The 12,689-nt window shown below is 30.4% G+C and overlaps 2 protein-coding genes across 2 annotated transcripts; both read left to right on the plus strand.

Moving 5' to 3' along the window:
- The first annotated feature begins 3,903 nt into the window (after window positions 1–3,903).
- Window positions 3,904–4,985, plus strand: LOC128196708 (transcription factor bHLH162-like). Its single transcript, XM_052878218.1, has 3 exons — window positions 3,904–4,032; window positions 4,249–4,605; window positions 4,740–4,985. Exons 1-3 carry the CDS (start codon window positions 3,904–3,906, stop codon window positions 4,881–4,883), a joined length of 630 nt encoding a protein of 209 aa, XP_052734178.1. The 3' UTR covers window positions 4,884–4,985.
- Window positions 4,986–10,833: 5,848 nt separating this feature from the next.
- Window positions 10,834–12,330, plus strand: LOC108340157 (probable pectate lyase 4). Its single transcript, XM_017577377.1, has 4 exons — window positions 10,834–11,289; window positions 11,406–11,761; window positions 11,850–11,985; window positions 12,106–12,330. The coding sequence occupies exons 1-4, from the start codon at window positions 10,834–10,836 to the stop codon at window positions 12,328–12,330; spliced, it is 1,173 nt and encodes a 390-aa protein (XP_017432866.1).
- The last annotated feature ends 359 nt before the right edge of the window (window positions 12,331–12,689 follow it).

A 12,689-nucleotide genomic window follows, 5' to 3' on the forward strand; every position in this document is an offset into this window, starting at 1 on the left:
CAACAATATTTTATCTTCCATTGTAGCAAGTTCAACATCTAATTTAACTAATAATTTTATAATCAACAGGATGTATAAACCAACAACAAGATAAGGTAATTTTATAATTCAACCAATATATCAACTTATTTATCAAACACAAGGATAAGGCACGATTGTAGGGACGAATGCAATGAACAACTTACCGTGATGGGCAGCACCAAGGGGTGACGACGGCAGCAGAGGCTATGAATGCTATGAACGGCAGGGACGAAGGAAGCACAAACAGAACGAAGGTCTCACGGCAGCGACGGTGGTGGAGACAGCCCTTGGAGAGAACAACTGCGGTGGCGGCAGTCCTTGGAGAGAATAACGGCGGTGGCGGCAAAGGCGGAAGACAAAGGCGCAAGGAGAAGCAATGTGGCAGGGACGAAGGAAGCACAGGCGCAGCGAAGAAGAAAAGAAAAAGGAAGCAGTAGAAATGTTGCACAGGCGCAGCGAAGAAGAAAGGAAAAAGGAAGCAGTGCGAATGAAAAGGGGTGGGAAACTGAACTTATGAAGCTATACTACCTCGGTTATCAAGAATAACCGAAGCAATAGGGCACTACCACCTCGTTTATTCAAGAAACCGATGCTTATAGTTGACGCGGGATACAAAAACTCAAGCTTATACGCCTCGGTTATCAAAAGAATCGAGGCCTAAATGACGTTTGATATCGGCTGCAGTGCTACCCGAGGTCGTTTCTCTTGGTCAGAGATGACTGACTTGACGTGTTGCAGGCGTTTGCAGGCGTGTTGCAGGCGAGTCAGACGTGTTTCAGGCCTTTCTGCTTCGGTTCTGCGTGCAACCGAGGCAGTATCACCTTTTCTGACCGTTTCATACGAAAATCCTGACATGTTAGGTGATGTTTAGGCATTGGTTTCCTTTGCAACCGAAGTGGTAGCCCTGTTATGACTGGTCCTAATTGAACCGAGTCCTATAAGGTCTCCTTAATTACGGAACTGCCATCGTGTTTGGATAGGCAGCGGTTTGGTGTAAACAGAGGTCTATTGTGCGAGTTTAAAAGCACATTTTGTACTAGTGTCACATGCATCAATAACCAACTCACATGAAAAAGAAGACAAAACAAACTAAAAAAATGAATAGAAAACAAACCTACTATATCTGAGAAACTTCTCGGTTCAAATTGAAAAACTTGCTATAAAAATCAATCTTACGATTTTGGTTCTTCGGTCAAATGAATAGAGGACAAGAAATCCTAAAGAGAAGTTAGAGAACCCTAAAAATGTATTTTCTATATTTTAAAAATATAAAATTAGACAAAAATATTTATATTAAAACTTTTTAATATTAAAATAATCGAATCTCGTTATTTTAAATCATTATCACTTTTAAAATGTCATATATATATATATATATATATATATATATATATATATATATATATATATATATATATATATATATATATATATATATATATATATATAATAACGTGTATTTTTATAACTAATGTGTTTACAATATTATCACTTAATGTTTTATTATTATATACAATTCTTTAGTTAAAATGTATGTAATCTACCTCAATTATTAGTTTGATTACAAAGAAGAGAAGAATTTTGTCACAGAGATAAACTTTACCTATTATTTTTAAGAAATTTACCTCAATTAAGATTTAGACGAGATATGTTGTGTGTATATTTGTTTTCTTCAATTTTATTCTTTAATAAGTAAAGATTTTTTTCAAATTAAAACAATTATCTTACTAATTTTACTTTTTTAAGCGATTTTTTTATTTAACAATTTTTTAAACTTAACCATTTTTAAATTAAAATAATTATTTATAATAAAATATTATCTACAAAATAAATAAGAAAATACTTATAATAAAATTATATAAATTATTTATATTTATTTTTATAATTATAGTTTTATTCTTTTTTTTATTAGAAGGAACATACATACCAGAAATCAATTATGAAATACTAATAAAGTTTGACCTGTTAGGATTATTCCTGGCAAGACGAGAGACTTTTTGGTCTTAACCACTTCTGTATATAAATTTCAGAAAATCAGTATTCTGCTTTTGCTGGGACCCACGATCAGAGACTATATATATATATATATATATATATATATATATATATATATATATATATATATATATATAACAACAACTATTTTCCTTTAAAATATTTTTCATCTTAATTTTTAAGCATGAAAAAGTTGCCTCTCTTTTTCAGCGTCCACTCCTCCTTTTCTTCACATATAAATATTTGGATATTTTCCATTTTCCACTACTTAATTATAACGCAATTTAAGATATAATATCATCTTTTTTATTTCAAATTAAAAACTCAGATAAGATTTATGTATAATTAAGTAATAATAGAATGAAAGTTAAACTTTACATAAAATAGGAGTTGCAAAACCACTTAAACTTTTCACGTTTAAAATAAGTTAGTTAATATCAACTGCCAAACTAATCTATTCTTAAAAAAAAAATACATTTTTACATGTTACATTTTTAATTGCTTTCGAAGAGCTAATTAAATAAATGATAATTCAATGTTTCATTATATTTAGTTTTTGTGAAGGAGCAGAAATATGAACTTGACTATGAGAAAACCTTGTTGTATACTTATCAAACAATAATCATAAACAAAAAATATTTCAATACAATTTTATAATAATATTTAAGATATTATTTTTTCAATAATTTATTATTTTTTTTTATTATATTGACGTATTCTAAATTTAAAATGAAAAAATGATAGGTATATTGTGTTAAAATGTTAGTCATAATTAACTCATTCTTAGTTAAGTTGCCGTTTTATTCTTTTATATTAACTTATATATTTTCAGATTTTTCTGTTTAATAAGTCATGTTCTTCTCACATAAAACATAAAAGTTTACAAGATAAAGTCTATATAAAGACTAGAAGTCACAATGACACGTAAACTTATTTTACTTTTAACTTTTCAAAATAAGTTGGGATAAAATGGTCCATTCTAGTTAAGTTGAATTGGTAAACTAATCAATTTTTAAAAAAAAATAATACAACTTTAGTTTTAAATTTTATATAGAAATTTTATTAGTCCTTAATTTGTTAATTAACATTTTTAATTATAAGAAAGAAGAAACAATTACTTTTATAAATTAAATTATTCAATTACAACAAGTAATTACAATTTAATTAAGGTGCTGATACCTTAAATTATAATGTTATTTTTTACCGCTTTTACCAATACAAATTTATAATCCTTTAAATTATATATACATATATATATATATATATATATATATATATATATATATATATATATTAAATATAATATATTTAAAATAATGCTGAAATGATAAGCGCGACATCCTAATAGGGAAAATTGCGGTAACCCATTTGTTTTTTTTTTTCACTCTATCTACTTTTCAATTAGTTTTTACGAAATTTAAAGCATCTTTAATTACTTTTTGTACAAAATTTAAAGCATTATTTAATTAATTTTTTGAACATCTAGAAGATAAAATTAATAAAAAGTTAAAATATATATTAGACAAAGGCATCACTGTAATAGAAAAGAATTAGGAATGTATTTTGTTAGTGTTACGCGGAAACGCAGACCATTGAAGTGAGAAAGAAACAACGAAAGTGCATAATAAAGGCACGTGTGTATTTGGACGGCAGAGCAAAACAAAATGACTCGCACATGGCAGGCTCAAGAACATTACATCACGAAGTGACGTTTCTGATCTCTAACAATTCCATTCCTTCCATACAGAATTTAAATCTCATACCCTTTCTTTCACTATTCTAAGTATAACTACTTCACGTATATATACCCACATCAGCACACCACTCCATTCATCTTCCTATCTTCTAATAAACTCACAGGTTGCTGCAGAATTCAACTGCATAATAATGGATCATCTTGGAATTCAACCCCCTTCAACCAAGGTTGAAAGAAGGCTCGTTGAGAAGAACAGAAGAAACCAGATGAAGATCCTCTTCAACAAACTCAATTCTCTTCTCCCTAGCTACAACCCCAAGGTTATAAAGCTTCCTTCTTTTGTTTCCTTACCAACTTTTTTCTTGCATGGAGATTATAAACTTAGATGGGTGGCCATAGTTTACAAAAGTTACCGTAAAATGTGTTTACACTGCTATCTGATCACCAGTTGTTCGTATAATTGCTTTGTTAGTACTGTTGGTGTGTTTGGAATTTGAATGGTGTTATTGATTTGGTTTTTGATGGTGATGACGCAGGAAGTATTACCACTGCCTGATCAAGTGGATGAGGCAATCAACTACATCAAGAGTTTGGAGGCGAAGGTGAAGATGGCACAAGAGAAGAAAGAGAGCTTGCAGGGTGCTAAGAAAAGATACCGTGGTTGCTTCTCCAATAATAACGGTGCTAATTTAGATGCAGCACCACTCCCAAAATCTCCACAACTTGAGATTCAAGAAGTGGGTTCCTCCCTACAAGTTGTTCTGACTACAGGGATGGATAACCAGTTCATATTCTATGAAATCATTCGAATGCTGCATGAAGAGAACATAGATGTTAGAAGTCTCAATTCCTCACTCACTGGAGACTCGGTGCTTCATGTTGTGCATGCTGAGGTATGTATATATGTGTCATCGTCTGTTGTTGTTTAATGTTGTTTTCATATTAATTCATCGGTTTGATGTGTTCTTCTTAACATACAGTCATACCTTATTCCTCTAATTTTGAAAAACTTGATGGGTTTATGCAGATTCCTCAATCTTTTCTTCAATTCGGAGCCGCCAAAGTAAGTGAGAGGTTGAAAAGGTTTGTAAATGGATCATACAGTGACGTGGAAACACAACACGAGTGGTGGGATTTTGATATTGGCAGTGATGATATCTGGGGTTTCTAGATCTTATGTATGCACCAAAAGTTTTGTAAAATATGAGGAAAATATATAACAAGTTTAAGAGTATTTTGGTCTGTGATAATTTCCGCTGTTAGAATAGATTTTGACCGGAACAGTATAGTTTACCAGCTATTACTAGCAATAGCAACCTGCATTCTGAATTAAGATCCTGATCTTTTGTCCCATCTCTTAATTTTAACAGTACTAATTGTGATTTTTATCATCAATTAGGAAAAAAAATTCCTACAAATTAAGTTGATACCTAACATAATAAAGAGGTGGAAAGTTCATCAGCTTCAATAAGTATCTTATAGATATGCTGTGTATGCCCTCTACTTTGGAGGATATATATATATATATATATATATATATATATATATATATATATATATATATATATATATATATATATATACACACACACAATTCAGGTTCTCAAACCATAAGAACATATATTCTATGTCTAGATCATTTGCATTCAAGCTAATCACAGATCCAAAAGTCTCTTCAAACACTCTCTCAATGAGGTTTTGTTTGTCGAGAAACAAATTAAAATTGTTGGGGAATTCAGAGAACCAACCTAAGATTGGCTAGGAAATAAGTAAATTGGTTCAAATAAGAGAAATTTAACCATAAAAATTAAGAGTTTCGGAACTGTATAATTGCTGACAGTTCACAGAAGAAGATGCAGCCGAACCCTGATGAGTTCATCTGTGAAATATATCTGGTTTCTCTTGTGATTCATTTGGTTTTAAAATGTTAAAACTTCGCATATTATAATCATAACTAAAAGAGTATAATTATAGGAAATTAAATTAACTCAACAGACACTGTACATTTTTTTTCTTTCTTTTGTTTCAACAGACCTTTGAACCTTTCTTTGCAAGAAACAACAGGAAAATAAGATAACTTTGTTGTAATTCAAGGTAGTCTTCTCAACAAATGGAGTAGGGTGATATAACACCAATTACTCTTATGTTTTAAGGTATACTCTAAATTTCTAAATTCTTTGTGCTTAGATGCTTGTAATATCTAGGGTTGTGCTATGGTAGATGGAAATTTCGCTAGGTTAATGATAAAAAAAGGAGCTGACACTTCTATTTGCACTATGTCCTTTAATTATATATTTATAATGGAAATGTCATAATTTCTTTAAGCTTTTCCAATACCATTTTGTCAAAAGTTATAGAGAAAGAGAACCTGTTGATGTGTGTATTATTTCATTCACCCTAAAAGAAATACTGAACATATGTATTGTACAGATTTATTTAATTATAATTTTCTATTTATAGTCTAGGGGAGAAATAGAGGAGAAACTGTCTGTATGTGTAGATTATATTTTCAAGTTATTATATATTCTTATATTTACATTTTTTATATTCCCTTCTTTTCGTCTCTATTTCTTATCATATGATTGGTCACATTTATTAGTTTATATTTTTTTTTCTGTCAATTTCTATCTTTCACCAATCAATCCAATGGATGTATATGTTTTAAAGTTTTTCAATTCACTACATTATTTTCTGCTGGTTGAGTTATATGTTTGCCAAATTATTAGGAGATTTAATGACTTTCTACTAAATAAAAATTAGTTTTATTTTTGCTTATTTTATTTTGGTACATTAACAACATTTTATGCGTCCTAAAAGTGAATAAATGCATGTACAGTATAGGTGACTGTCATAGCATGCAAAACCCCTATATATATGCATTGGAGATATATCATTTGTGAGTCATTACTACTATTATTGGTTAATTAAGATTTTAATTGTATATTAAAAATTTTAGTTAATGTCATATCATATGCATGTTTAATGTTTTTTATCTTTTATGATTTTAGTTTGTATATGATTTTTTTTTATGTTTTGGGCATAACTTTCTTTTGTAATCTTTTATTTCCATTATTCATTGATAACACTCACAATAATTTATTAAAGAATTCTGATGGTAAACAATTATGGTTAAAATGAATATATATACATATATATGATGAAAGACTTGACTTTTACCAACTGCATAATTGTGTGCCATTTTTTCTACTTTAGCTTTGCAAGTCTTTCATAAAGACCTGAAATTATTTTATAACTATGCTTTTTCTACTTTGATTATCCCACACTAATAAGAAACGTAAGTATTTGATCCAAGCATGTGTACATGGAAGATGACACAAATAGCATGACCTTGTACAGACTTTAGAATGTATTATGTGTTATTACGTCACCCTTTAGACGTCTGACCCTCGAATATCCAATGTAAAAAATGATCGGTGGTATTTTTCGTAAATAAAACAACTATTTAGACGTCGGTTATGGAAGGGTCCGACGTCTAAATACTCATATATGTCGGCTCCCCCGAATAGACGCCAAAACTAAACGAAAAAGTTAAAAAAAATAATTTTTTATTCTATTTAGACGTCTGTTATGGAGGGAACCGAGTTCTGAAGCACTTTAGACGTCTGTTAATTGGGGAACCGACGTTTAAACCCTAAATCCATAAATTTAAAAAGTCCATTTTTGACTCCCTTTAGACGTCTAATCCCGCCACTCCGACTTCTGAAGCACTTTAGACGTCTGTTAATTGGGTGAACCGACGTCTAAACCCTAAATCCATAAATTTAAAAAGTCACTTTTTGACTCCCTTTAGACGTCTGATCCCGCCACTTCGACTTCTAAAGCACTTTAGACGTCTGTTAATTGGGGAACCGACGTCTAAACCCTAAATCCATAAATTTAAAAAGTCACTTTTTGACTCCCTTTAGACATCTAATCCCGCCACTCCGATTTCTGAAGCACTTTAGACGTCTGTTAATTGGGGAACCGACGTCTAAACCCTAAATTCAGAAATTTAAAAAGTCACTTTTTGACTCCGTTTAGACGTCTGATCCCGCCACTCCGACTTCTAAAGCACTTTAGACGTCTGTTAATTGGGGAACCGACGTCTAAATTTTGGCATTAAAACACTGTGAACGCGAGACAGCTGTTACGCGCACTCATTGTTCATCATCTTCGTCGCGTTTTCTCTCTACAGGTTACGATTTTCAGGTTCGTTTTCTCACTTTTGCACCGTTTTAAATTAATTTTACTCCGATTACATCACTCTTTGATGTATTATCTTTCATTTGAACCAATTAAAATGCATTTTCGTTGGGTTTTGGTGCAGTTATTCTCGTGTCTTTAGGCGGCGTTCTATGGCAGTGATTTCTTGCGTTTTGTACTCCTCCAATTCCCTCCACTACGTTTTTAAAACCATCCAATAAAAAAAATGTCCAATACATTCTCTTCAACTAAAATATAAAGTTGTAAACTCGAATCACCATGAGTCAGGAGCAACCTCAGAGACGTCTAACCTGTATGGATCGGACGTCTATATAGACGTCGGACCTATATAGGTTCGACGTCTATAGAGACGTCTGACCTAAAGGGTCTGACGTCTCATTAACGTCACCCATATAGACGTCGGACAGAGATCAGACGTTAAAAGCCCAAAATAACAGACGTCTAAAGTCCTTTTTGCACTAGTGGTTAGAGAATTAAACTTAAAATCTCTCTCACTCTTCCTCTAAACTTTATAAATCAACCTTATAACTTCTAAATGTTAGTGAAGAGAGTTGAAATCATACTCTTTCTTACCCTTTCTTTCAACTTTTGTCACTAAATCAACCTTCATTAGTACAAAAAACACATTCCAAAACTCTTTGGTTCCAAGAAAAACAAAATCTTTCAAAATACAATGGCAGTTTTTAAATTAGTTGCACACCTACAGGTTTCGGTTATAGAATAATCAAAGTCTATAACCCTAAACGAAGTCTATACTATTACAGATTTTGATATAATTGAATTTTTAGAAAAGTTATTTTTTTGTCATTACATTGCATTGTTGTTGCGAACCTTCTGTTTTCAGGTTTTCTCTTTTCTCTCATTTTTCTTCTTGCTTTCTCTCTTGGTTTCTCTCTCTTGTTTGCTTTCTTCACGCACAGTTCCTTCATTTGCATGCCCTTCATATAGGTTCCTTCATTTTTAAGTTCTCATCGCCATGTTTGGAAAGGTTTTTTATGTTATTTGTTTAGTTCATTGTCTTTGTTTGTTTGTTCATATTATATATATATATATATATATATATATATATATATATATATATATATATATATATATATATATATATATATATATATATATATCTTAATCGCATGAAAATCCATATTTTAGTATTAGTTCTCATATGGTAGTATTAAAATTTAGTTTAATTTTTTAGGTTGTTTAATAAAGCGTGAGAGTTATTGAATGAATCTTTTTCTTTTTAAATATCACAATAAGCTTTGATTTCCCAAGGAACTGAAGCATATAGTCGAATAGACTTTTATTGTTTTTCATAACCGAAGTCTTTTCCTTTATTCTTTTATAATATTTTATTGTGTTGGGTTTCAGTTTCAAAGACAATTGAAGTCTAATGTCGAACTTTATACTTGAGTTTATAATCGAAACCAAAAGACCCACATTTTTTACCTCATCTTGATCTGTTTTGGTTCAGAAACTGAAGTACAATGTCAAGAATAAATGAAGTCAAAACTTTTTTATGCACTAATGCTTATAGCTCCTTTGTTTTTATTATATAATATCTAGTCTTCATTTAAGCTTACAATGTATTTGGTTCCTTTAAATTTGTAATGCATCTAACACTTTTGTAACGTCTTCTAGGGCTTTATGTAACATACACTAGGGAAGAAAAAACTTTATATACGTCGATTAGAAAAGACTTTATATGAATCGACATTGAAAGTTCACATTCTATATTGGACCCACCATAATAAGTCATAAAATTCAATATTTACACTAGTGATAGCCTATATGTTTAACTCTTTGTGTAATATTGTCTAAGCTTTATGTAGTATACTAGTTCACACTTTTTATAAACTAATTAGATGTTTTTTGTGTTCATCTTGCTTTTCTTGAGAGTAATTTTAATTATAACCATCTTACTAGTTCACACAATTTTAATTATTATTTGTTGTCATCAAAATCATGAATAATCTTAGACAAGATATATTGATTGATTAATAGTTAGACTATACATCATTGAGCTTTACATGTTTTAAAGTTGTTTAATTCACTAACATTATTTTCTGTTGGTTGATTTCGTATGTTTGACAAATTATTTGTCAATGGGATTTAGTAATGTTTCTACTAAATAAAAATTTGTTTTATTTTTATTCTTTTTTTTTTTGGAACATGAACAACAATTTTATGCATCATAAAAGTGAATATATTCTTATGAAGTATAAGGAAAAAATGTCAATGTTGATAAACAAAAATGGGTAGTGGGATAATGTCTCGATAGCAGGATGAAACAATAGAATCAACAAACAACAAACTTTACTTGGATAGACTCTAACCTCTGACTTTGATACCATGTTAAGAAGTGAGTTTTAAGTTTAACTCAACCTTACAAAATTGTCTAGTAAGGTGAGGTTTGCATCCACTTATATATTGTAAATTGGTGTTATTTTAATCGATGTAGAACCTCTAACATAACTCAATCCTAAAAAATCGATTTATAAGATTAGATTTGGATATACTTATATAGTTTATTTTATCTCTAGTTGATGTGAGATTTCTTAATGTGGGATTTCTAACAATTAATGCTAGAAGATACCTGAATTTCTAAATTTACTTCTATAGTTGCGAAGATTTAGGTAATTGTTACAACTTAAGGTTAACATTTAAAATTAATTAAGCAAATATAGTTACTTATTTTTATTAATAGGTTTTACGTAGTAAGGAATACCCATTGACATAGCTTGCAAAAACAACTTAAACGAACTTTTAAGATAATTTTTGTCTTTATAATCACTTTTCATATTACCTTTTTTTTATCAAATTATACTATCAAACATTCTCTCTTTTTTCTATAGTGTTTTTTTATAATTTACATCTATTAAGAATAAGTATCATTTACGATGATATCTTACAATATCAATATTAATTATTGGCATTTTGCTTTAGCTATTGTTGTTGTTGTCTTCATTCCAAACCTCAGTGTTGCAAAACAATCTAAAATAGATGGATTGAAAATGAATGTGATTGATCAATGTTGGAGATTAAATCCTGAATGGAGGATGAATCGACCTCAATTAGCAACATGTTCTATTGGCTACACTGGTAAGATGACAAACAACACTGGGAAAGACCTCATCCATTATAAAGTTATTGACCCTAGTGATGATCCTATAAGTCCTAAACCTGGTACCTTGAGATATGGAGCTTCTGTAATTCAAAGTAAAGTGTGGATCACATTCCAAAAAGACATGCATATTAAACTTGAAAAACCCCTTCTTATTAGTAGTTTTACAACCATTGATGGTCGAGGCATTAATGTTGACATTGCTGAAAATGCATGTTTAATGATCTTTAAGGTAATCTCATTCATTAATTTCTTGCTATAAAATTTGTATGCACTTACATCTTTTCAAATTTTGTTTATACAAGCTAACACTTTCCGAACAACTTCATTTATTTATTTTAATTTTAGGCCACAAATGTAATCATCCATAACATTCGACTTCATCATTGCAAACCTCAAGCTCCAGGGGTTGTGATGGGACCAGAAGGAAAGGTGATTCCTTTAGGCCATGTAGATGGAGATGCAATAAGATTGGTTACTGCTTCAAAGATTTGGATTGATCATAATACACTTTATAATTGTCAAGATGGCTTACTAGATGTAACACGGGGTTCAACTGATGTGACTATATCTAATAATTGGTTTAGAAACCAAGACAAAGTCATGCTTCTTGGACATGATGATGGTTATATAAGAGATCAAAACATGAAGGTTACTCTTGTATACAACCACTTTGGACCTAATTGTAATCAACGCATGCCCAGGTAATTAATTATTAATTTAGTACATAATATACACAAATTTAAATAAATTTCACAATTTTATACTTTCTCGTGAATAAAAACATGTTAGGATTCGTCATGGGTATGCACATGTAGTCAATAATCTTTACTTAGGATGGGTGCAATATGCCATTGGTGGAAGTATGAGACCTAGTCTCAAAAGTGAAGCTAATCTCTTTATAGCACCAACAAAAGGGAGTAAAGAGGTAAGCAATTTTAGTTTTTCCTTTTCAACTACTTAATATTCAATTAATAACACATCAGAAAAGTTGGATATGAATGAAGAAGTCACTTTAGTAATCTTTTTATTGATTTAATGTGTGAAGGTAACATGGAGAAAAAATAGCCAAGGAAATGGAGATGCATGGAAGTTTTATTCACTGAAAGACGCATTTGAGAATGGAGCTTCTTTCACAATGACAAAAGGAGGACACGTGCCAAAACCAAACTATAATGAAGAACAACGTTTTAGTGTTGTTAATGTCAAATATGTAAGATTATTAACTCGTTCATCAGGTGTATTACAATGTACTACAACATCTTTATGTTGATAAGTAAAAGAATCTTAAAAAGAAAGAGGTAAGCAAATTTAGCTTTTCCATTTCAACTACTTAATATTCAATTAGTAACACATCACAAAAGTTGGATATGTATGAAGAAGTCACTTTAGTAATCTTTTTATTAATTTAATGTGTGAAGGTAACATGGAGAAAAAATAGCCACGAAAATGGAGATGCATAGAAGTTTTATTCAATAAAAGATGCATTTGAAAATAGAGCTTCTTTCACAATGACAAAAGGAGGACATGTGCCGAAATCAAACTATAATAAAGAACAACTTTTTAATGTTGTTAATATCAAATATGTAAAGTTATCATCTCGTTCATGAAGTGTATTACAATGCACTACAA

This window comes from Vigna angularis, chromosome 5 (assembly GCF_016808095.1).
Source record: "Vigna angularis cultivar LongXiaoDou No.4 chromosome 5, ASM1680809v1, whole genome shotgun sequence".
NCBI classification, from domain to species: Eukaryota; Viridiplantae; Streptophyta; class Magnoliopsida; order Fabales; family Fabaceae; genus Vigna; species Vigna angularis.

Bases quoted from the DNA above. Each gene is read 5' to 3' on its own strand.
- LOC128196708 (XM_052878218.1), top strand. From the start codon at position 3,904: ATGGATCATCTTGGAATTCAACCCCCTTCAACCAAGGTTGAAAGAAGG. The intron at 4,033-4,248 runs GTTATAAAGCTT...GTGATGACGCAG, and splicing joins TCCCTAGCTACAACCCCAAG to GAAGTATTACCACTGCCTGA. The intron at 4,606-4,739 runs GTATGTATATAT...GGGTTTATGCAG, and splicing joins TTCATGTTGTGCATGCTGAG to ATTCCTCAATCTTTTCTTCA.
- LOC108340157 (XM_017577377.1), top strand. From the start codon at position 10,834: ATGATATCTTACAATATCAATATTAATTATTGGCATTTTGCTTTAGCT. The intron at 11,290-11,405 runs GTAATCTCATTC...TTTTAATTTTAG, and splicing joins CATGTTTAATGATCTTTAAG to GCCACAAATGTAATCATCCA. The intron at 11,762-11,849 runs GTAATTAATTAT...AAAACATGTTAG, and splicing joins TGTAATCAACGCATGCCCAG to GATTCGTCATGGGTATGCAC.